Source organism: Mixophyes fleayi, chromosome 2 (assembly GCF_038048845.1).
Source record: "Mixophyes fleayi isolate aMixFle1 chromosome 2, aMixFle1.hap1, whole genome shotgun sequence".
Lineage (NCBI taxonomy): Eukaryota > Metazoa > Chordata > Amphibia > Anura > Limnodynastidae > Mixophyes > Mixophyes fleayi.
In genome coordinates this window covers 375823637-375849667 of record NC_134403.1, presented here as the reverse complement: position 1 = coordinate 375849667, position 26031 = coordinate 375823637, and the positions used below count along the sequence as shown (strand labels likewise).

Here is a 26031-nt window from a genome sequence, read left to right as displayed (position 1 = left end):
TGATGAGGTTAAAAAAAGTCCAGTCCATCAAGTTCAACCTATTTTGGATCTCCTGCGATCCTGCATTTATATTTGAAATTAATCCAGAGTAGGCAACCACCAATCTGTTTCAATTTTGAAAATCCCCCCAGACTCAATATTGCAATCCTATTTTCACCCTATATCCACTACTATCCTTTATTTTAATTAACGGTCGTATCCCTGGATACACCTTTCCGCTAAAAATTTGTCTAACCCTTTCTTAAACATATCTATTGAATCTGCCATCACAACCTTCCCTGGCAATGAATTCCATATCTTGACTGCCCTTACTGTAAAGAACCCCTTCCTTTGCTGGTTGTGAAATTTCCTCTCCTCTAACCTTAGGGGATGACCACGTGTCCTGTGTATGGTCCTTGGGGTAAAAAGTTCCCATGAAAGCTCTCTGTATTGACCCCTAATGTATTTGTACATAGTAATCATATCTCCCCTTAGACGCCTCTTTTCTAAAGTAAACATGCCTAAACTGGCTAACCTTTCCTCATAACTTAATGACTCCATACCCTTTATCAATTTTGTCGCCCTTCTCTGAACCCTTTCTAGTTCCAAATTATCTTTTTTATAGAGTGGTGCCCAGAACTGTACTGCATATTCAAGATGAGGTCTTACCAATGATTTATACAGTGGCAAAATTACACTGTCTTCCCTTGCATCTATGCCCCTTTTTATGCATGCCAATACTTTGTTTGCCCTTGCAGCTGCTGCTTGACATTGAGCACTATTGCTAAGTCTACTGTCTACGAGCACTCCCAAACCCTTTTCCATTATAGATTCTCCCAAATTAATTCCATTTAATTTATAGATTGCGTTCTTGTTTTTGATCCCTGAATGCATAACCTTACATTTATCTGTGTTAAACCTCATATTCCATTTAGCCACCCAATCCTCCAGTTTATTTAAGTCCCTCTGTAGAGAAGCTACATCTTGCTCTGATTTTATTACCTTACAGAGTTTAGTGTCATCTGCAAAAATAGAAACTTTACTCTCTAAACCATCACCAAGGTCATTTATTTCTTTTAAAATTGGAAGTTTTTCTAGTGAAAGTAATCTTGTAGGGGGCAGTGACATCTGGATTCATTTTGAAAACAACTGGGTGTTTGCATGTGAGATTCAGCAGCAATCATCTGCCATGCCACCAACTGAAGCAAGCCCATTAGATACGTTAAACAACAACAAAAAATGAATGTATGGTGCGATAGATTAAAAATGTTGAAACGCTACCCACGCCCTAAATTTGGAAATTAGACAGCATGCATCATGGAGAGTGAAGAGGCAGTAACAGTCAATGGATGGACAGAGGCATCAGTAGATATTTAGACAAGTAGATACCCAATTGTAAAGCTATATAATTTGCAGTCGCTATATAAATAGATGTTGATGATGATAGAAGAAGGTGGTATGCATCCATACCAAAAATGTTGATGCTGAGGTACAAAGGTGGCCTGCACCAATACTACAAAACTTAAAAGACTACACATACAATGCATCTTGAATGATACAGGGCAACCATCATAGACAGTGAAGCTACAGTAATATGCACAGGTCATTGGTTGCACAGTGGTATGAATGAATAGAGCTGGACATTTGCAAAAGTAAATAGATGAAGGTGGCTTGCACTCATGCCAAAATTTTAAAGACTAGTACTATGCACTTCTCGATGGGCAGTGCATCTGTTGATGCTGATAAATGAAGGTGGCCTGCACCCATACTACAAAACTTCAATGACCATGTACTCAATATATTTTGAATGTTACAGTGGTCGGTACATTGTTGACAGATTAAGTCATGCTTTAAAGTTACAACATTAGTCTTGTAAAGTACCCATATACAAATGGTTATGGCAGCTTGCTGTGATGAGATGGTGTCTCTGTCGGTTGCTCCATGGTGTCTCTGCAGCTGTACCTGAAGTGTTTACTAAGATGCAGAAATATTGTTGTAACAAAGGAGTAAATTAAGCCGTAGTCCAGGTTGTCTTTCAGGTTCTATTGTAGTAAATAGGGAAAGGATGGAGAAGGCGTAAAGCTCAGACACTATCCTTCCAAACTGAATAGTCAACTGAAATCTCCACCTCAAATTACAAAACATTCTGTTATCAATTGGATAATAGAATTAATGCCAATCACACAGGGGCCAATCACGTGACTCAGTGCGAGTGCAGATTAATATGTGACATGGCTGTCATGTTCCTCATCACTGGAGCCTGCTCGTGTTGTATTAGAGCACACATGAGCTTATAGAAGCCATCGCAAGTCATCATCTAACATTTACTAATATGCCCGAGTGTGATCCCCATTTTCATAGGATCATTGTTGGGAACCTGGGTCATTTCTGTACCATACACATTAAAATATCAGCAGCAATATTACAGCATACAGGGAATATTATACCCAGGGAAAGAAACAGATGTGAGGTTAACACATCATGGACCTTCTGCATAGAGCAAAATTGTCATAGTCTATCAAATACGGGGTTTTCCAGTGATGACCTCACATCTGCCAGATATTAAATCCCTCTATGCTTCAGCCCAGGAGGTTCTGTCATAATCATTTGTGCTAAATTAGGAGTAGAGCTGAGAAATATTTTCAAAACTGTTCAGCAAAATATTCACCTTGTTCTTCATCTCATCACAACATTTTCCATGTTTCTCTGGTGGGATTTGACCTTAAGTGTTTGTAGTCCAACTGCGCCTCACAGCAGAAGGAACGAACCATCCTCATCTCAGCTCTACCCATAGACTATAAATACCACAAAATGTGATTAAATGCCCAACAGAAGCAATTGAAGATTGTACAGCTGGAACTTTGAATCTCTGCAAACCGCCGGCCTGTTCTGCCTCAAAATTCAATTTGCATAAAACTTCAATGCAAATTCGCTAATCTCTAATTAGGAGAGTTTGTGTTCAGGACTGAGCCTAATATCTGGGTCTGCGTGTAACCACTGAGAACAAAATGTGATAACTTGGCCAATGTGAGGCCTGAACACGGGATCCTGACATCTGTGAGGCTGTTGAGGAATGAGCATGATACATGTGTGACTACTAATGACCATGAGATCCTGGCCCATGTGTGAGGCCTCTGAGAACTTAACTTGAGAGTCTAGGTTTCTTCTGTGACAGAAATAATTATGCAACAAAAAATTATTTTACATGCTCAGTCATTCAGTGTATCTGTTACCTGTGATCCCCCTATGAGTGTTTCCCTAGTTTATAAGGTGGGTGTGAAAAGGTTTAACAGATACAGGGCAGAAATATGGGGAGAGTTGAAGTCAAGGAAAATATGAAATATTTATGATTAATGAGATTACACATGAGGAAAGTAGGAGGAAAGTAACTTAGTCTACACCGGCTGTGGGGTCTCTTGGTCTGAGCACCCAGTGACATTGTACCTGTTGCCCAGGATCAGTGAGAGAACATGTAGATGACAACTCCACCTCTTCCTCTTCAGCTACAGTCAGACATCGGGTGTCTCTGAGCCTGTCACTATCAGCAGGTCATGGAGCTAGTAGGTGCTGTACGTCTCTCCTTCAGGATCAGCCTCTGTCTCCTCCTTGTACCAGGTAAGGACCCTGTATCCACAACAGCAGCAGATGGCTCTATTTATTCTGATCACTCTGTGGCTTATCTGTGACTGGTAAAAATATTCACAGGTAGATAAAGCTATAGATGCGGGGGAGCAAAAGTAAAACATTTCTGTTAGTGAAACTGAATGAATTGTGAATACCTCATGTCACTGATATTTATATAGTTGAATCTATTAAATTGAATCATAATGTAAAATTACAGCACCTTATTTATCTTGTATCATTCAAAACACAATATTATTAATTAATGATATCTCTGAAAAAAGAAAATGATGTTATGTTGCCATTTGTTAATATCTGCAACAGACAGAAAATTATATTGATCATAATTATTGTCAGGAAAGGTTTATATAACAGGATTTATATGAGAATTATTGAAAACGGTGCAAACTGCAACCTCTGAATATCTGAAACATTTTATTACGTGACAATTGTTGGATACTTATTGACAAAATAGAATAATAATCTGTATTTCCATTATTGGCGTGGTAGTTATTGTACACTGCACAAATGTATTTTGTGTCTATTTGATATCCTACATAAAAGAAAATCGTTCAATGTTTTGCTCTGCATTAATTGTAATTATCCGAATCAGCTTACAATGTTTATCTGTTATTATAACGAATAAAATGCCATTATGTGTTTCATGTGTTTACCTTTGTATGATTTGAGACAATGTCAGTGCGATTTGACTGACAATTAAATTTTTTGCATTTTTATGTTTTTCAATGTGGTACCAATTATCTCAAAAATTAGAGCCAATTTAGCAAAACCAATGTCATATTCGGAATCAGAACCACAAAGTTACCCCAAAATCACTTTATTATGATTGGTGATAAAATGAGTGTTGCCCAGTGTAATAATCATCAATTTTTTTGTCCCGTCCATTGGAAACTTATAAGCAGTGATGTTGCTCTAGATCCTGACTGCATTGTGGAGATAATGGCCCCATGTGTACGACCTGGTTCCCCTGTTCCATCACCTGGGAATAACAGACAACTATCTGACCAACTTCACGCTCAGTTTCTCTGTCAGTGTAAAATGGGATTTGATAAAATATTCTGTCACTTTTCACCGTAATTTACCTTGTGAACTATAATAAAAGTGGAACACAATTATTTCCATATTGTATCGCTCCGTATACAACAATAACTGTCACTTTGGTGCTGTTTCACTCGTTCTCATCATACAATGTGGTGTGAAAATAAATTGGTGGTTAAAAGCTGCTTTTGAGGTTAAGAAAAGTAATTTTTCTAGTAAAAGATGAAGGGGTCGTTTTAAGCCCCCTCCCCGTCCCCCGGCACCACATAACAGGACAGAAGATTCTCTGTAAGGAATCAGCTGCAGCTGTTATCAGAGGAGAAGTAGATATTCCTCACATAGCGCCTCGTACAGCGGCTGCAGGAAATGAAAGCTGAGATTCCTCTATTGTACTCCAGTGACAGAGGCGGAGTTCCTGCGGCTCCTAATGTGCAGTAACAAGTAATCTATAATATAAATGTCTAGTGGCGTGTGTTAGTCTGTCTGTGTGTGTGTGGAAAAAATAAAACCAAGCTGCAGCGCCACCTGCTGGGCAGAGTTATACACTGACCTATTAAATTCTTAGTGTGTGTGGAAAAAAAAAATCAGAAAGGGCTGAAATTTGGTATACTAAGATGTTTTTAATTTGTTAATTTAATTTGTTAATTGTTAAAAGTGTTTATAAAGATTTAAAAAAAATATATATACATTTCTTGAAGGAGAAGTGACAGTGGGGAGTGGTTGGTGGTTGCCGGGGGTGACAGTGGGGAGTGGTTGGTGGTTGAGGCCTGGGCTATGGCCCAAATGCATGACAAGAACCTTTTTAACACCTTAAGTAGCTTGATTTGACTAGAATGCATGAGTATCATGCACGGGTTAACTTGTAAGCAATAAGCTTCCAGCTGCAAATAACAAGTGCAGTAATGTGACAAATGTCTGTGTTATTTTACATTGTGATATATTGCACAACATAACAGAGGTCAGCCCTGATCTGACAATAACCACCAGGAAAATGAAACATAAAATAGCTGAATTACTATTTATATTGGTGTCATTATGCCCATTCTGATTATTATTTTTCAGTAAATGAAAGGGCAAATCCACTCAGTTCAACATATAATTTCGAGTGGAGTACAACAGGTTGACGATGTAACAGGCCCATGATGCACTATGATTGGTGTAATGGTCCCATGATGCACTATGATTGGTGTAATAATCCCATGATGCACTATGATTGGTGTAATGGTCCCATGATGCACTATGAATGGTGTAATAATCCCATGATGTACTATGATTGGTGTAACATTCCCATGATACACTATGATTGGTGTAACAGTCCATCCATGCTGCACTATGATTGGTGTAATGGTCCCATGATGCACTATGATTGGTGTAACAGTCACATGATGCACTATGATTGGTGTAATGGTCCCATGATGCACTATGATTGGTGTAATGGTCCCATGATGCACTATGATTGGTGTAACAGTCCCATGATGCACTATGATTGGTGTAACAGTCCCATGATGCACTATGATTGGTGTAACAGTCGCATGATGCACTATGATTGGTGTAATGGTCCCATAATGCACTATGATTGGTGTAATGGTCCCATGATGCACTATGATTGGTGTAATGGTCCCATGCTGCACTGTGATGGGATTAACAGTTCTTCCTTGAAACAAGCCAGCTGATGTTGATTATCCGCCTCCACTCATGAGGTTTTGCAATCCTTTTACAACCCTTAGGTCTATATGACTTGGAATAATTTTATAATTATTATTTAATATTTGCTACTACTGAAAAAAGAAAAGAACAATAAGTTTATGTAATCACACTACCACTGTTGTTGTTATTGTAACCTAATTTCTCATTTTTAGAGCATACAATTCTCCATGCCAGATGCCCCCTCCCCTTTTCATCCATCCATGTTTGCTGGGAGTGTGCGGGCTGTACATCGGGCTTTACTCGGTCAGTTCCTGGGGCACAATACTCGGTGTCTCCAAGCTAGGTAACCAGGAGATAATAGTGCCGGAGTATATTGGGGCACATAGACACTGATTAAAGCAGCCTGGAGAGCTTCTCCCTCCCCCTTTTCCATGTGTGCTGGGTGCATGCGGGGTGCAAGTGGGGTGCATGCAGGGTGCATGCTGAGTACATGCAGTGTGCATGCTGAGTGCATGCGGGGTACATGCTGAGTGCATGCGGGTTGTGTGAGTGCATACGGTGTGCTTTCTGAGTGCATGCAGGGTGCCTGCGGGGTGCATACAGGGTGCATGCTGAGTGCATGTGGGGTGCGTGCTGAGTGCATGCAGGGTGCATGCTGAGTGCATGCGAGGTGCATGTGGGGTGCGTGCTGTGTGCATGCGGGGTGCATGCTGAGTGCATACAGGGTGCATGCGGTGTGCACTGGGTCGGTTCCTCTGTATATGGCAGCACTCTGTTGTCGAGTGTAAAATTCAGTTTGTGTTTTTTGTGGTCGGTGGGTTATTCAGATGCAGAACACTTAATGCTAGCGATGAAATTATCATTTTTAAACAAAGTTTTTCAATATCATAAATAAAATGTAGTTTTTATATTTGTTTATTTAACATAAGGATTCAGAGATATGTTGAGAGTAAATGGACCTGAGTCATTAAGACACACAAAACAAATATAAATTGTGTGTTTCTTAAACGCATGTAATTCAGACATACGCACGTCTGTATTAAGCTAGGAGCGGATCTGAAGAGAGGTCCCTGAATGAATGTGAAGCCCCTGGGGTGTTAGAGCTTACACTCACATGGGTATCAGGGACTTCTGGGTCAAGCCACGCAGACAGGAGAGTGTGGGTCCCCCATTGTACCCCCCTTGTTTTCACCTTCCTTTTTTTTATTTCTTTACCCCCATATATTTGTTGAAAAACTTAAATAAAAATGTATTGATGTAAAAATGTTTATTTTCCAAATTTCTCAATTTTTTAAGTGTAAACAATTCAGTGACCTTAAATCACTGAACAGAAACTGAACATTTCCTGAAACTATATGTTCATCTCAAGTTACAGCACAACTTTGATACAATTGTTGTATTCTTTTTATCCAAATCACACATTTATGTAACCATGTTTAATTAACTCACTAGAGGCTGAATAATCCATTGCCCTATACTCTTGTATTAATATTGCTGTTACTTTTAATGCATTGCGATGTATTCATGTGTGTGACTTATGTGGCATCCGGACTGCCCAGATACAGAATATCCTTTCATTCCTCACCATATAACACCCTCACATTTTATTCTCATCTCCTTATTGGTCTGTTTATTAATGGTGAATATTTATTTTTTTTGCTTGCTTTTTTCTTGGTTGGGTTTTAGATTATCTAAGATCGATTTCAAAATTGTAAAAATTATTATATTGAACTTTCGGTGGCTCTTTCCACCATTCATCTCACCAGGGAAGTAGAAGGGCACCGAAAAATATGTTTTGCGCCTCTTATTTTTTCTGTGTGATTTTTTTTCCTTTTAGGCCACAAAATACATTTTGTGAGTCACAACGTTACTTTTGTGCCAGTTAAATTATTTATAGAAAGTATTGCTTTTTCTTTTACTATAAAATTGTTTTTTTAGGCGTATAAAAATTTGAAACACAAACTTAGCTCTTTTGGAGAAATAAACTAGAATGACCAATTAGTGATAACCTTAACTACGTGTTCTCACCAGATGTTTTATGTGATTATTTTATATTAAAATATACTATATCAAATATAAATGTAACAATTCAAATACCAAACAAATAACTGAAATATTTTTTTAAGTCAGTTTGTAGAATAGCCATACAAGATAAATCACAAACAGTAATACTCTTAAGCACTTGTACTCCAGGGACCAATGTTACTAATTATATAGTCCCACGTCACTACCTACCTTAAGCCAAGGCCTTTACTGGCAGAATGGCAGAGGCCTGTCTTCCTATACACAGTATAATGACTAACATAACCAACAATCATATAATTCAAGACTACAGACAGACTATTCTTATTTATAGCTCTTATATAGAAGATACTGTATGTGGTGGAGGTCAGGTCATGAATCTTACTTAATGTATTCTGTAATCTAAATCCATTATGCAAACATCTTATTTTACTTAACCTTGTACCACTGAGTTATATAAAAAAGAATAATTTACACCACTGACCAGTGAGGTGAATAACATTGATTATCTTGTTATATTGGCACCTGTCAGGGGTGGGATATATTGGGCAGCAAGTGAACAGTCAGTTCTTGAAGTTGATGTTTAAAGCAGGAAAGATGGGCATCGTAAGGATCTGAGTGACTCTGACAAGGGCCATATTGTGATGGCTGGACTGGGTCAGAGCATCTCCTAAACGGCCGGTCTTGTGAGGTGTTACCGGTATGCAGTGGTTAGTACCTATCAAAAGTCCAATGACGGACAACCGGTAAACAGGCAACAGGGTCATGGGCGCACAAGGCTCATTAACACGTGTGGGGAGTGAAGGCCGTCTGGTCTAGACCCACAGAAGAGCTCCAGTAGCACAAATTGCTGAAAAAGTTAATGCTGGTTATGATAGAAAGATTTCAGAACACACAGTGTATCTCAACCTGGTGCATATGGAGTGCTTATGCTGACCCCTGTCCACTGCTGAAAGTGCCTACAATGGGCACGTGGGGGCCAGAACTGGACCATGGATCAATGGAAGAAGATGGTCTGGTCTGATGAATCAAGTTTTCATTTACATCATGTGGACGGCTGTGTGTGTGCCGTTTAGCTGAGAAAGAGATGGCTCTAGGATGCATTATGGGAAGAACCAAGCCAGCGGAGGCAGTGTGATGCTCTGGGCAAAGTTCTGCTTGGAAACCTTCAATCCCGGCATTCATGTGGATGCTACTTTGACACATACCACCTGCCTAAATCTTGTTGGAGACCAAGTACATGGTAAAATGTATTCCCGTCATGGTAAAATGTATTTCCTGGTGGCAGTGGCTTCTTTCAGCAGGACAATGCGCTCTGCCACCTTACAAAAATTGTTCAGGAATGGTTTGAGGAATATGACAAAGAGTTCAAGGTGTTGACTTGACCTCCAAATTCCCCAGATCTCAATCCGATCTAGCATCTGTGGGATGTGCTGGAGAAACAAGTCCGAGCCATAAAGACCCAACCTCGCCACTTACAGGGCTTGCTGCTAGACAGGATCTGCTGCTAATGTCTTGGTGCCAGATACCACAGGACACCTTCATGAGAGGGACCTACACAATATTGGGCAAGTGGTTTTAATTTCGTGACTGATCGGTCTATAAGTGATAATAAATCATATACCCTTAATTATTGCCTATCTTCATTAGAGGTACCAGCTCTCCATGCATCATACAGAGCTTAAGTTGCATTGTTGAATATTGTAGAAGAGACCAGTGGATTTCAGTCTGTAATAATGGGGCTCAGTAATGTCTGGTTACACCCTGTACACTGCGCTAAACAATAGCTATACAACACAATGCCACAATCGCAGGAGCTCACAGAACAGACAAAGGATCACAAGAGACCCAGCATTACATACGAACAATACTTAAGCCATATCTATGTACCGTAATAACTATGGGACAATATACATGATTTGCAAGGCTTGATTGCAGACCAATCGGTGCAGAGCACACTTGCGCAGCACTTTTCAATGACACCCCAATGCAGATAAATGTGCCCACTTGTCCTGATTGTTGTTCTCACCCACCCAGTGCGTAAGAAGTAGAAGAAGTGGTATTGAGATCAAGATGTTTTGTTCTGGTGAACAAGTTCCATGTTCAAGTTTGTTGTATCTCCAATCCAATAATCTGTGCATTTAAATATCATTTCTATCATTTTAGATGTTAGGGACAGATATTATTGCCCCTTTCACTCTTCCACTCTTTTCCCTCCTCCCATTTTGTCTCCATTTACTGAACATTTGTCTCCATTTACCCATCCCTATCCAAAACAATTCCCTCCTCTCGCTCCACCTACCACTTCCACTTATTTCCTCCCCCCATCATCTTCATTTCATTCCCTGCTCCCCTTGAATTTTAACCTCACGCGCTTCGCCTTCTCTACGTCCTATCTCTTTGTTCTCTTTGCAATGTTTTCTTTGTTCTAGTTGTGTCTTCTTATGTAGTTGATAGATGCGATGCTGCGGATTGTACGGCACCTTATATAAATAAAATATCATGATGATGACGATGATGATGATGATGAAGATGATGATAAAGTAGATACAAATAAGGAATGTTCTAATGTATTCCCACCATAACAAACAATGCCAGTTTCAATGCCCCAATGGAAGAGCTGTCTTTTTAATGTCTGTTGGGCTTATTTTTCAACAATTTAGGTGCACAATGTGCACTGAAATACTGACCAATCAGACACTGGCTTTTCTTGTCTAACTTGCACTGGGCAGATACAAGTTAATTGCTGATTGGATGGTGAGGTTCAGTGCAAATATGACACTTAAGTGTTTTGTTAGGAAATGAGCCCTAGATAAAGGAAACATGTAGCTCTTGTTAGAACTATATCATCCATATGTAAATGAGCTCTGGCAACTTTTGGTATATGATATTCTCTACATTCATAGTTACTAACAATTACTGTATGTATCTAGAAGCTATGTAAATCCCTGCAACAGGAACATTATTATTATACTGTATTCTCGTCACTTAAGAGTTCTACTACACAAATACAAAGAGGAAGAGTTATTGGGCGTTTAATGTTGTGCAGGATAATACCGTTGTAAAAAAGATATGGGTGTCTACGCTCCCTAAGACATCGTGCATGGCGGCAGCCGGAATATGGGATGGGAGGAGGGGGCTTCCAACCCTCCTAGGTGGGACTAGGTGCAAGAAATAACCAATGCACCTGAAAGTGGGGTCCTAAAATGTTTAATCAAACTGACAAAGTGTTGAACCTTATACATCAGCATACCATATCTGCCATTACACATAACATAACATGGTAAATAGTGAGTTCAACTCACTATTGTTCAAAATGTAGGTGGTCCTGTGATACAGCACCTGTCCTGTGGTAATTAGATGCTGGCCTGGCCCTGGTTTACGTTTGCGTTTACGCATTGCTCTGCAATACCAGGCGCTATACTGTGACATTAGTCTATAACAGGCATACCCGTTTAGGGCTTTAGTGAACAGCATTTTTGCTGTGTATTGCAAGTCAGTGATCTCTAAGCTAAGTGACAATAATTTACTGCCTGTGCTCAGAGGTGACTTTCCACAACCATTGTGTGAAATAGGTCAATCAAGCAGACATTCTGAGAGCTCAGCTGTGGTTTGGAGTCTCAGTGCTGTGTGGGCTGATGTAGGTGCCAAGTTGCAGTTATTGAGGTTGGAAACAGTCATGGTTCCATCCACGTCAGCCTTCCTGTACTGCTGATAAGTTGCAAGTCACTGCTGTGCTCTGTTTCCAGCCACCCAGCCTCTGACTTTGAACATCCCTCCGTGACGGGCATTTAGTATAACAAACCAGTAGCCCATTATTGCTCTATCTAATAGTTACTCCATGTGACGATCATGTAGTGTATCTAATGACTGATTGTTATTTTCTGTTGAATTCATGTATGAAGATGTATATTGTATGTAATCTTGTAATGTAATCTCAACTTGTGCTTTGCTAAATGACAATGAGTCTGAAACCTAAGCAAGGGTCAATATCTGTTGAAATTAGCCAGACCAAGGGTAGATAAGGATCTTGGAGGAGTTTGAAGCCCAAAAGTTGTGAACCATCTAGCCAAGCAGAAGGAGCAGAGGTGAGAACTCAAGGCCCTGTGAACATTCCGATCTCAGGACATCCCTAGCTCACTTCGAAAAGCCCTGTGACATTTGGGAGATCTGTCCTTATTGACAGCTAAACTACAAAGGTGGGGGTGAGAGCTATGTGGAGAAAGGTTTAAAATCTTCTGCATTAGACAATAATGTGTGCATTTTCATGAGGGGGTCTATCAAGACTGAAATGTCACATATTTCTCAATTGTGTTCCCTCACACACCAAGGCTGAACTAGTAAGTAGTGACTCTGGTTTTAACTTCCAATTTTATTTTCTGAAACTTATTTGTGCATCAAATTGTATGTCTTGTTATAAATTGTTTGTAACTAAGCCATGGAAACATTTTTCAGATTAAATAAATTGTATCTAGCTTATTCTCTGTGATTCTTTGTGAATTTACGGAGCCCAGGGAGGCTCATGCTACATGTGTACGTGATTTAAGTGTGAAACATTAATAAGTAGCTTTAGTGAACAAAAGGACACCATAATAAATCCTTTGTGGTGGCAGAAAAGGTGTATTCATTGCTAAGTGACTAAGGTGACGCCAGTCATGGCCAGCTGTTCAGATTGCTGTATCTGGGACAGGCTGGGCGTTCGTGACAATGCTTAGTGATGCTGAACCAACAAAACAGTTCAAAATAGTTCAAAGTAACAATCATACTTTCATTGCAACAGCACAACAAAATCAAAGACTTCTGAGGAACTTAAAGCAATGCTAAGTGTACACTGGTACCAACTCTATGTGTCATAATCAGTAGATTTCAGTTCCATAAACAGAATCAAAGAGCAAATGAAACTTCTGCTACTTACACAGCAGAATTAACTTTTCCTGATTAATTCGCTGCAAGATGGCTTGGTCTGTGGTTTTGCTGATGAAGTCCTCCAGCGCTGTCACTAGGGATGTGCACCGGCCACTTTTGGTGTCTCGTGTTTTGTGTTTTGGGTTCGGATTTGCTTGAGGTTTTGGGTTCGGATTTGTTTCACAAAACACCTGACGAAAGGTTTTGGTTCGGATTTAAGGTTTTGGATTCGGATTTATTTTGAAAAAAACATAAAAAGTGTTAAAATCAAGTTTTTTTGGTTTATTTTCACTCCTACGCTATTATTAACCTCAATAACAATCATTTCCACTAATTTCCAGTCTATTCTGAACACCTCACAATATTGTTTTTAGTCCTAAACGTTTCACCGAGGTAGCTTTCTGGACTGCATAGTGGAGTGGTCCCGGTACCCAATTTGGTACCGGGGCCACAATACCTCCTCCGACTTTCAAGTGTAGTGTTTCTAAGTTATAAACCCTACAGTAGTTCGAGCACGTCAATACCTCTTGTTTTAGACGACCATGGTACTGAGCATTCATCATTGAGATCCCATCAAGTATGTGAAAGACAGACAGGGTTGAAGTGTTATTTGTTGACTTTGTTAAACAAAAAACTGTCCCTGTTGCAAATATTCGTGCAATGAAGAGTGACTTTTTCATTTAAAGGCTCAAGCTTTCCAGTGTAGTGTTTCTAAGTTATAAACAGTACAGTAGTTCCAGGACGTCAATACCTCTTTTTTTTTATTATGACTGGGCATTTAACTTGTTTAATTGGTTTTAATTTTGTTTTACTTTGTGCTCATGGCAAATGATTGTTGGACGGTCAATTGTTTTGTGAAAGACGTAGTGGTCTTACGACTTCCCCTCTTGGAAGATGACCGACTAACAGCAGCAACAGCAGCAGTGGCAGTAGTAGGCGTACCGCTGCAGGATTCCTCGGATGAATCCCTTATTGAAGAGGACTCAGTCTGGCTGGTGACTTTGGCTGCAGGACTGAATCTGATGGAGAATGTGGAGGAAGTTGACGAGGAGGGTGTTGCTGGTGTGTATCCAACAGGACCAAGGGATTTAGGTGTCCCTGTACTGATGACGGTCCTAGCCCCAGTTCCTGAACTAACCACTGAACTATGAAGGTTATTCAGGTGACGTATAAGGGAGGATGTCCCTAGGTGGGCAAGATCCTTACCCCTGCTTATTTGAGCTTTACATAAGCTACATATGGCAATACATTGGTTGGCCAGATTTGGATAAATATAACTCCAGACCGAAGAGGTGCATTTTTTGGTCTTCTGACCAGGCATGACAATGGGCTTTTTAATCCCATGGACATCAGCTGTTTCCCCCCCTGGTGCCTCATTTACAATAACCACATCAGCATCCTCATCATCAAGTTCCTCCACAGCTACAGCAATAGCCTCCTCCCGAGCCACCTCTTCCCGTACAGTGATGGGAAGGTCAGGCTTGACAACCACCAACACCCTTGGACTCGCCTTGGGGATTTGTGATAATTTTTCTTTAGAAGGCAGAGTTGTTTGCTGTGTTGTTGCTGACAGCATAACTCTCTTCAATTTTTTGTAGGGGAGGAGGAGGAGGGCTAAGATCCTTGGGTGAAGCTGAACCACTAGTCATGAACACGGGCCAAGGCCTAAGCCGTTCCTTGCCACTCTGTGTCGTAAATGGCATATTGGCAACTTTACGTTTCTCCTCAGATGATTTTAAGTTTCTCTTTTTGCTACTTTTACTGAAATTGGCCTTTTTGGATTTTACATGCCCTGTACTAGGAGATTGGGCTCTTGATCTTTCCCTACTTTATCCTCCAAATTTTTGTTCTGCATTATATGTAGCACAAGAGAGTGTACCCCTAAGCCACACACACTCGGCAAAGCCTTTAAAAATTATATGCGGCACAGGAGAGTACCACTGGACTGGAGTTATACAGCAGTACCACTGGACTTATACTGCAGAATCAGTGAAATTTGTAATATGGCAGTAACAATGGACTTATACTGCAAAATCAGTGAACTTTGTAATATAGCAGTACCACTGGACTTATACTGCAGAATCAGTGAAATTTGTAATATGGCAGTAACAATGGACTTATACTGCAAAATCAGTGAACTTTGTAATATTGCAGTACCAATGGACTTATACTGCAGAATGTGTGAACTTTGTAATATTGCAGTACCACTGGACTTATACTGCAGAATGAGTGAACTTTGTAATATTGCAGTACCAATGGACTTATACTGCAGAATGAGTGAACTTTGTAATATAGCAGTACCACTGGACTTATACTGCTGAATCAGTGAACTTTGTAATATAGCAGTACCAATGGACTTATACTGCAGGATTGTTTTGGGATATATATATTTTTTTTTTATAATTACTTTTTTTGTAATTTTTTTTATAACTATTTTTGAATTTTTTTTATAATTTGGGAATAATGAGGAAATAACAATGCCCTTAGAAGGACAGAGCACAGGACACAGCACCACTGGACTGAACAGGACACAGAGCACAGCACAGCACAGCACAGAACAGAACTGAACAGCACGAGATATAGCAGGACAGAGGACCACCTAACACACCCTCCCTCTACCCTGATCAATGCCCGAGTGAAGATGGCGGCGACTAGCGGGGAATTTATAGGATCCGAGTATTGCGAGATCCGACAGCGGGATTATGACTCAGAGCCTCAGTTTCAGTTTTGCAATTGGCGGGAATACTCGGATCTGTCTCGGATCCGGCTCGGATTCGCAACGTTCGGGTGGGCTCGGATTTCAGAAATCCGAGTGCGCTCATCTCTAGCTGTCACCTAGCTGAACCTAAGTTTATCTTTGCAAGCGCACAGGTAAAGGCCTTAGCTGCAGAGACCGGGTCATTGTACCCTAAATAAATTATCTGACAGCCAACAAACCACAGACAATCTGTCCAAATGAGACACAGTGGCGCTATATAAATAAATGGTGATGATGATGATGATGATGATGATGATGATGATGATGATGATGATATATATCTATCTCACCTGTTACCACAAGTTCTCAAGTAAAACCAACAAATTGATTAGGTCAAAAAGCTTCTTGTGGTTTAACATCTACCACCAACACCACTGACACCTATTACACATAACAGCACAAGTGCCCTAATAATAGGTTTCTGCCAATATATTACACAGTCTCAGCTGGTTGGTGAGGTCTGGTTGGGAATTTAGCACAATAGGATATGTGCAAACAGTAGACAAATGAAAACTATGACTTTGGTTTATAAACCTAACTTTGCTTATTGCAATCATAGGAAAAGATAACCTACCAACTACCTGATATTGAGAACACTTGTACCTTAGGATTGGTACACACAACAGGGTTTTCAGCCAATAATTGTGCCAATCACACGATAAACGACTGTTTTGTCTGATATTGCATTAATGTGTACGCAGCAACGATGAACGATTATCATTCCACAGTACACTGTATTGTTTGATTTTATAACTGGACTTAAAATCTCATTCAACGATGGAACGATGACGTTCCAATCCTGCAGTGTGTATGTACTCAGCACCGGCAGTGTCCATAGATCTCTATGGAGTGTGTAAGCACTCAGGACCGGCAGTGTCCATAGATCTCTATGGAGTGTGTAAGCACTCAGGACCGGCAGTGTCCATAGATCTCTATGGAGTGTGTACGCTCTCAGGACCGGCAGTGTCCATAGATCTCTATGCAGTGTGTATGCACTCAGGACCAGCAGTGACCATAGATCTCTATGCAGTGTGTATGCACTCAGGACCAGCAGTGACCATAGATCTCTATGCAGTGTGTATGCACTCAGGACCGGCAGTGTCCATAGATCTCTATGCAGTGTGTACGCACTCAGGACCGGCAGTGTCCATAGATCTCTATGCAGTGTGTAAGCACTCAGGACCGGCAGTGTCCATAGATCTCTATGCAGTGTGTACGCTCTCAGGACCGGCAGTGTCCATAGATCTCTATGCAGTGTGTACGCTCTCAGGAGCGGCAGTGTCCATAGATCTCTATGCAGTGTGTAAGCACTCAGGACCGGCAGTGTCCATAGATCTCTATGCAGTGTGTATGCTCTCAGGAGCGGCAGTGACCATAGATCTCTATGCAGTGTGTACGCACTCAGGACCAGCAGTGACCATAGATCTCTATGCAGTGTGTAAGCACTCAGGACCAGCAGTGACCATAGATCTCTATGCAGTGTGTACGCACTCAGGACCAGCAGTGACCATAGATCTCTATGCAGTGTGTATGCTCTCAGGACCAGCAGTGACCATAGATCTCTATGCAGTGTGTAAGCACTCAGGACCAGCAGTGACCATAGATCTCTATGCAGTGTGTATGCTCTCAGGAGCGGCAGTGTCCATAGATCTCTATGCAGTGTGTACGCACACAGGACCGGCAGTGTCCATAGATCTCTATGCAGTGTGTACGCACTCAGGACCAGCAGTGACCATAGATCTCTATGCAGTGTGTACGCACTCAGGACCAGCAGTGACCATAGATCTCTATGCAGTGTGTATGCTCTCAGGACCAGCAGTGACCATAGATCTCTATGCAGTGTGTAAGCACTCAGGACCAGCAGTGACCATAGATCTCTATGCAGTGTGTACGCACTCAGGACCAGCAGTGACCATAGATCTCTATGCAGTGTGTACGCACTCAGGACCAGCAGTGACCATAGATCTCTATGCAGTGTGTATGCTCTCAGGACCGGCAGTGTCCATAGATCTCTATGCAGTGTGTAAGCACTCAGGACCGGCAGTGTCCATAGATCTCTATGCAGTGTGTATGCTCTCAGGAGCGGCAGTGTCCATAGATCTCTATGCAGTGTGTACGCACACAGGACCGGCAGTGTCCATAGATCTCTATGCAGTGTGTACGCACTCAGGACCAGCAGTGACCATAGATCTCTATGCAGTGTGTACGCACTCAGGACCAGCAGTGACCATAGATCTCTATGCAGTGTGTATGCTCTCAGGACCAGCAGTGACCATAGATCTCTATGCAGTGTGTAAGCACTCAGGACCAGCAGTGACCATAGATCTCTATGCAGTGTGTATGCACTCAGGACCAGCAGTGACCATAGATCTCTATGCAGGGTGCAGAGTCACGATCAGCCGATGGTTATGACAGATGAAGAGCACAGATTTGAGGGTAAATCTTGTAAATCGTGTATAGTGTGTACACAGGAATCAGCTGCTGATCGGGACTTTCAGTCTATGGTATAATCGCTAACGATATCGCATTGGGAGAAAGTTTCTGTAGTGTGTACACAGCCTTAGTCTGGGCTCCTGAGATGTTTAAAAGACTAAAGTTAAACTGATTCTTTAGATGATATCTAACAAACATAGAAGCTCCTGCTCATAGCTATTAACACCTATCCACTTATTATTTGTATTTACTGCCAAGTCTGGGGAGTGTGGAACCCATTTGGCAGATATTTCTGGTGTAGATCTCTACTCTATGAACAAAACATTATTGTAATTGTAATGTCCATAGATTGTAAGTATGCGAGCAGGGCCCTCTTATCTCTACATATGTATGTATTACCCAGTATTGTTCTATTACCGTTTGTTCTCAATTGTAAAGCGCTACGGAATCTGCTGGCGCTATATAAATAAATGTTGATGATGATGATGATGATGAAACATTAATAACACACACATCTATCGCTGAGTTGGCAGCCCGTGGTGAGGGACAAAGGAGTTCAGAACAGACACATCATCATCATCAACATTTATTTATATAGCGCCAACATATTCCGTAATGCTTTACAATTGGGGACAAACACAGTAATAAACAAACTGGGTAAAACAAACAAAGATCTGTCCTGCTCAGCTAAAGACTTCTAAGAACACAGTGACCAAGACCAGCGATCAGCCAATTAATTTATTTCTGTATGTATGTATCATTATCTACACTAAATCTCTGTATGTACATGTTTATGTCTCCTCGTTATCTCTCTGGTCACCTGGATAAACTGAAATTTGAATGTAAATAAAGAAGGACGCTCAGCGCACCTTCTATGTACTAATCTTTTGCCTAGTTCCGTTTGCTCTGTAACAAAATAGATTCTGGATTCAGTGCTAATCAAGATTGACGCTGACCAGCCAGAGGTGCGGAGTCTAACGAGCTCCCAGTGTTCACCAAGAACCACTACAAGGCAGGATGGACTTAGCTGCCGTGGGCTCGCTGGTCGCGGTCCCCTGGTCTGCCCCAGGATGTAGCACCGCGGATGGTAGTAGAGATGGGTATGTAGGATGTGCAGATAAGATGAGCGCAGTCAGCAGGCCGGTCCGGTACACGATCTGGCAGCGAAGTACAGATTCACAAGGCAGAGTCTGGGTCAGGACAAGCCGGGTCTGTTACACTGTAAGGCAGCAATGAACTGGATCAGGAGGCAGAATGAAGGTCTGGTACACTGTAAGCAGGCAAATTACAGAGCAAGGGCAGTCAAACAAGATAGAGATCGGTACAATGAACAGGGAGAGCAGAAAATGGTCAGTCGAGCAAAGTGTCTGGACCACCGGAATCAACCAGGATACACGGAGGCACAAGGGCACAGAACACTGGAACAGGAGAAAGATCGCACACGAGTTACTCTGACACTGAACGAGTGTTAGGGCTGAGTTTATATACATAAAACTTCAAATTCCCCACCCCGACATTCAGTCATGTAACCGCCCATACCCGGAAGCGCCGTCAGACGCAGAGAACAAGGACGGCGCTGGAGCGAGGAGAGGTGAGTTCATAACACATTCAAATCCAAACGTTTCCTAATGTCCATTACGATTTGAATACGAGTGGAAATACGCTCTGTTTAAAAAGTACGTACGTAAGTGTAGTTACATAGACACACATAAAGGTTGAAGTATGGTTGATCTATGTTTACTACATGCGTATTTACAATGAGCACAAATTAAAATAACAACTGTAACAAAAATATAATAACAAACCAACATCAAAAAATAAATTTACAAACAATTAACCCAAACAATTAATTTAAATATAATCCATATATTTCTTTTTTTTTTTATTTCATCTATTATATTAAAATAACTACCTAAATAAATAACTCTTCAATGCATACAGTGCATACAATGGGTATAGAAAATTCATCATTAGCGTGTACAGTTGTTCTGTGCTAACTACTGCGACGCATGTGTGAAAGGTAGAGAACAAAGGCGATGCCCTATCAGTCATCTCTATCATCCGGCACCTGACCTGTAACTGGTGCAAAAGATACGGCTGATAACAAGCGCACTTACGCTAAACACAGGAATACAATTAGCCACCTTACTGTGCATTGCCTACAATAGTCCGCCCCTTCCCTCGCCCCTTCCCTCGCCCCTTCCTTCTCTCAAGTCATAAGGGGTCGCAAGCGTCACTTCCTTGTGGATAGGAATTCCGTGCAGTTGTGTAAGTTTGGTTTCTGGGCATTCACAGTGGGAAATCACACAAGATATACATATTTGTTATATATACACTACTTACTATATTGTACACAAATATGAGTGTAACTTTTTGCATCAATAATAGGAATGTGCATTCTATAGATTTATCAAGAATTCTGACAATAGTCTTTGTTCTTTCTAGGATTGGTTACAATGAAGGAATCTATTTCTGCAATTGTGGACAAGCCAATATTACTTAATATACCAAACTGCAATCTATTAGAAACAGACGATTTGCAGTGGAAGAAAAGTCAAACTTCTCAACTTGCAAAACGGAAAAAGTCTGTAGTTGACAATATCAAAGACTGTGGATGTGCTCTCCAGGCGAACGGATCCTTGCTTCTCCAGAAAGCAGAGAGCAGCACGTACAGTGTGTTAGTCCATGACAACTCTGGAAAATCCAAGTGCACAGAAGAAATAACAGTGATTACACAAGGTGAGTAAAGCATAGGAATCTATTTGGTTATATATGCTATTATTAAAAATTAAAAAAATGTATATAGCACTAAGATATTACATGAAGCTACATATACAGATGGAAACTGGGTTTCAAATATCAGCGGTAATAACATGACAATTTGTCACATTATAGGAGAAGTCCAGCAACACCAGAACATTTTTTCACCCCCTCATCCTCCAAATAGTAGAACAATGGTAATATGCTGGGACACCAGCAACTCAAACATGACTTACCCCAATGTTAAGTCTGATATGCTGGAAACATCTGCTTTTTTAGTCTACTACTTGATGTATCAGTGTCCCATCCTAAGACCCCACGTAGTTACCAGTTGCAGAGCAGTACTGTGTATTTAAAGAGAGAGTAGAAGGATTCAGTCCATCCAGACACTTTCAGTAACGCAGGACAGAAGTGTTCTATAGAATGGATGGACTGTCAGATAAACAGCACAGGTAACTGCGGGGATCCCAGGTGAGGGACCCCTCCTACATGGGAGAACAGGGCATGAAGTGTCAGTATTAGTATACTCATCATATCCTCTCCTCACCCCCTTCCCTTCATATAACCCATATTTCATCTCTCTAATAAGTTAATAACCATACCCCTCCCACTATCGTCCTCTCAAAGGGATTTAGTGAGGGGAATACTCTGCAGTAGGGTGCATGCCGTACGTGGGGTGAGCAATGAACTTGGGGGCAGGATGTGGGTGGGGGTCACTGTGAGATTGAGTGCACGCTGTGGATGGGTGAACACTGTGAAGTTGGGGACACAATGTGGGTGGGGGTCACTGGGACATTGGATGTGATGCATGCTGTGGGTGAGGTTATAACTGTAATTGAGGGTATGATGTGGGTGTTGTGAGCACTGTGAGATTTGTAAAATAGTTTAGAAACTATTGCATGGGATGGACATTAACCAATGAGCATAATATCAGTGTATTGTTTTTGGGTTTTTTGCAGTACCAGTGGACACGCCAAGCATCGAATATAATTGCACAGAGAAAAGCGTAGCCATACGATGCTCAATATCAGAGGGTACTGCACCAAAATTAACAATTTCATTGAATAACCAGGTGAAAAATCCCATTGATGGAAAATCCATTTCTATAAATATTAAAGAGAAAACTGGAACTGTGCTCTGTATCGCCAGCAACAGCGTGAGCAACGAGCAACAAAATAAGGAGTTCAACTGCACAGAGGGTGAGAATACCACAAAAGTTATTATTAATAAAAATATTTGTGGGGACGTGACTTAGTGCATGTGTTCAGCAGAGTCTCTCTATTGTCTGGCAGGACCCAGGGTGTGCCTACAATGAATCATTGCAAAGAACCTGAACAGAGCCCCTGTTCTAATCACCTGTATCTAGGGGAGGTGGAAGGTGTCAGTGGGAGGAAGAAATGGGTTTGACACCTGTCAATTAGGGTAGAACTGGGGTGCAGCTTAGAGTTTAAAATACTATTGTTTCCTGTGAGCAGGACAATCAGTGCAGGACAAGCTGTCTGATGTAATAGAGAGGCGACCTACAGTATATTAGATAAGTGCTAGTAATCGCCAAGGGAAAAATATATCAGAATTACGTTGAGTGTCAGCACTGGTATCGTAGGAGTACAAGTTACGTTTAATGACACATAGTGTTACTACGCCAAGATATACACAAAGAGTGCACTGAAATAATAATTAATAGTCACGCCTAGCAGATGTGTAACCACATTAAGAGAGACAGGTAGAGTCCATGCAGCTGATTAGCAGATGACATCTCTGGGAGTACTTAGCTTAAATGCAGTACAATCCTCTAGATCAGAGTTTCCCAAACCCAGTCCTCAGGGCTCCCCAACAGTGCAGGTTTTCCAGATCTCCTTGCTGGAGCACAGGTGTATTCATTACTGACTGACACATTGTAACAGATCCACAGGTGGTGCTAATTATGTCACATGTGATCTGGAAAACCTGCCCTGTTGGGGAGCCCTGAGGACTGGGTTTGGGAAACCCTGCTCTAGATGAAGAAAAAGGAGGGGGCTGGTGTAACCTGGAAACCATGGAAGGGTTGGGTATAAGCATCACAAAAAATTGTAGTCACAAAAAAAACATAGCTATGGTAGCATTCAATCTTTCTCTCTTCTGTTCCCACTGTAAAACTGAATGATTTTGTCTGGCAGGTCGATATGCACACACTGGGCAGACAATTAAGACTTAAAGAGTATATTGGCAATAATCAAGAGATTGATATCGGTGGTATGAGCAGTAGTTTACTTACTATCTAATTCGCTCAGGAGACATAGTGTCACGGGCACTAGGAGTCTTTACCCAGGGATCACCAGATGGTAGGCTTACCAGAGCAATGTAGATGGTAATAGGGTACTCTGGTAGCTGGGTGATCACGGAACATGAAATGATGACCGATGAGATGCTCAGGAAAGTCTATGACTAGCAACACTGGTAATAATGAGGTAATGATACACAAGGAACTGTATGGACAAGGACACGTGAAGGTAGTCAGTGGTCTGCGATAGCAAGTTGTACCACTGCTATAGTGAGGAGGAATGTCCAACAGAAACAAGGAGGTGATGAGAGTCAGCGGTCTGCGGGTAGCAAGTTGTACCGCTGTCTGAGTGAAGGAATGGAATCCAAGTGGAGGTATCCAGGTAGTCAGTGGTCTGCGGTAGCAAGTTGTACCACTGCTATGTGAGAGGATAATGGAACAGGTGATACCGGAAACAGGGATCAGTGGTCTGACATCAGCAAGTTGTACCACTGCATATATATGTGAGGAGGTGCACGGGGGAAGACTGCAACACAGGATATACACAGGCACCTTATACACGATCCACAGTAATATGCACAATATAGGTATATATATATGTAAATGACTGAACAGGTCTGCAATCTAGAAAGTCTCTTGAAGTAGTCCAGCACAATGATAACACAGTCAATGATGGCAATAGACTCAGCGGATAGCAGACTCCAGAGAGAACCAAACACAGTCCAGCAAGATATGCAATACACAGCACAGTCAATGAGAAGTATGCATACCGTGGTTCAGCAGTAGCAGTCAGATGGGATTGCAGCGGTACCTGAGCGGCTGGAGGCCGACTGGATAGGAAGTCCCTGGATAGGAGAAGCAGCGGTCTAGCAGGTGCAGCGCACAGGTGAGTAGACCGACAGGGACACGAATCCACAGGAGTCAGCAACACGTGGAACTGGACTCATAGGAAACCCAGGAGAATGGAGATGATCCAGCAGAGGGTAGTAGAAGAGATACAAATCCAATGCTGACAGGAGGGTAGAGGCCAGTGGAACACGTGAAGGCGTGGAGAGTGGATCAGCAGGAGATGGACGATAGCGCTGACCACAGCGGCAGGACTCAGCGGCACACGGAGGTAACCAGTAGCAACCACAGGAACCAACAGCGATGGGAAACAGGAGTGCAGCGCAGGGCAGGAGCTGTAGATCACGAAGTGTAGCAGATGGTAATGAAAAGCGGCAGTCTCGAGGAAGACACAGCAAAGATGAGATGAGAGTGTAGTGCACGGAGGCAGCGGATAGTAATCAGCTGGCAGTCACGATGTTGAACACAGGCGAGTTGCAAGCAGGAGACGGTAGTGCACAGAGGCAGCGGATAGTAGTCAGCTGGCAGTCACGATGTTGAACACAGGCGAGTTGCAAGCAGGAGACTGTAGTGCACAGAGGCAGCGGATAGCAGTCAACTGGCAGTCACGATGTTGAACACAGGCGAGTTGCAAGCAGGAGACTGTAGTGCACAGAGGCAGCGGATAGTAGTCAGCTGGCAGTCACGATGTTGAACACAGGCGAGTTGCAAGCAGGAGACTGTAGTGCACGGAGGCAGCGGATAGAAATCAGCAAACAGACTTAATGAGAAGCAGGTGAGTGAGGTAAAAGCTGGAGTGCACGGAGGCAGCGGATAGCAATGAGTAAACAGTCACATAGATATAAAATAACGTTGAAGTGGTGTAGAAGACTGTAGTGCACGGAGGCAGCGGATAGGAATCAGCAAACAGTCATGATGACACAGTTGATGGTAGAAGTGGTATGGAACCACAGTAGTAGAAGTGGTTTGGAAACCACAGGAATCAGCAGCACTGAATACACAAGTAATACAGGAACACCTTCAGAGACTCATGAGGAATGAGACTCCAAGATCAGGCAACGTGGTAGTGACCACAGGTGCTTAATATAGGGAGGTTGCCTGATCTGCCAATTAAGTTAAAGGGGTATACACTGAAGTATAGAAAAGGGCTGCGCATGCGCAGACCCTCAGGATGGTGGACGGCCACGGTTCCTAAATGTCCGGGAAGAGGCACTCACGGTCCGGTGAGTGACAGTACCCCCCCTTTTAAAGGTGGGCACAGAACGCCTGGAACCGGGCTTGTCCGGATTTTTGGAGTAAAACTTCTTCAAAAGGGCAGGAGCATTAAGATCTTCAGCTTTGATCCAAGAGCGCTCCTCAGGACCAAAGCCCTTCCAATGAACGAGGAAGTGGAGGACTCCTCGCGAAATTTTTGCATCTAGTACCTCGGTAATCTCAAAATCCTCCTCCTGATGGACTTGAACTGGCTGCGGAGCTGAGGGAGGAGTTGAAAAACGGTTGATAATAAGAGGTTTGAGCAAAGATACATGGAAGGCATTAGAAATCCGAAGACTCTTAGGAAGAAGGAGTTTCACACATACTGGATTGATAACTTGAATGATCCTATATGGACCAATAAAACGAGGGGCGAATTTCATGGATGGAACCTTCAAACGAATATTTTTTGTGGATAACCAGACACGATCTCCAATTTTTAGTGGTGGAATAGCCCGCCTCTTCTTATCAGCGAAAGATTTATATT

At 41.9% G+C, this 26031-nt stretch overlaps 1 protein-coding gene across 1 annotated transcript in view; it reads left to right on the top strand.

The window, feature by feature from the left end:
* Positions 1 to 3487: 3487 nt before the first annotated feature.
* The window catches only part of CD2 (CD2 molecule), a 47294-nt gene continuing 24750 nt past the window's right edge, over positions 3488 to 26031 (top strand). The window contains exons 1-3 of the mRNA XM_075197510.1: positions 3488 to 3594; positions 20870 to 21163; positions 22144 to 22383. Of these exons, the coding sequence (XP_075053611.1) occupies positions 3531 to 3594; positions 20870 to 21163; positions 22144 to 22383 (598 nt within the window). The 5' untranslated portion in view covers positions 3488 to 3530. The remainder of the gene's footprint in view (positions 3595 to 20869; positions 21164 to 22143; positions 22384 to 26031) is intronic.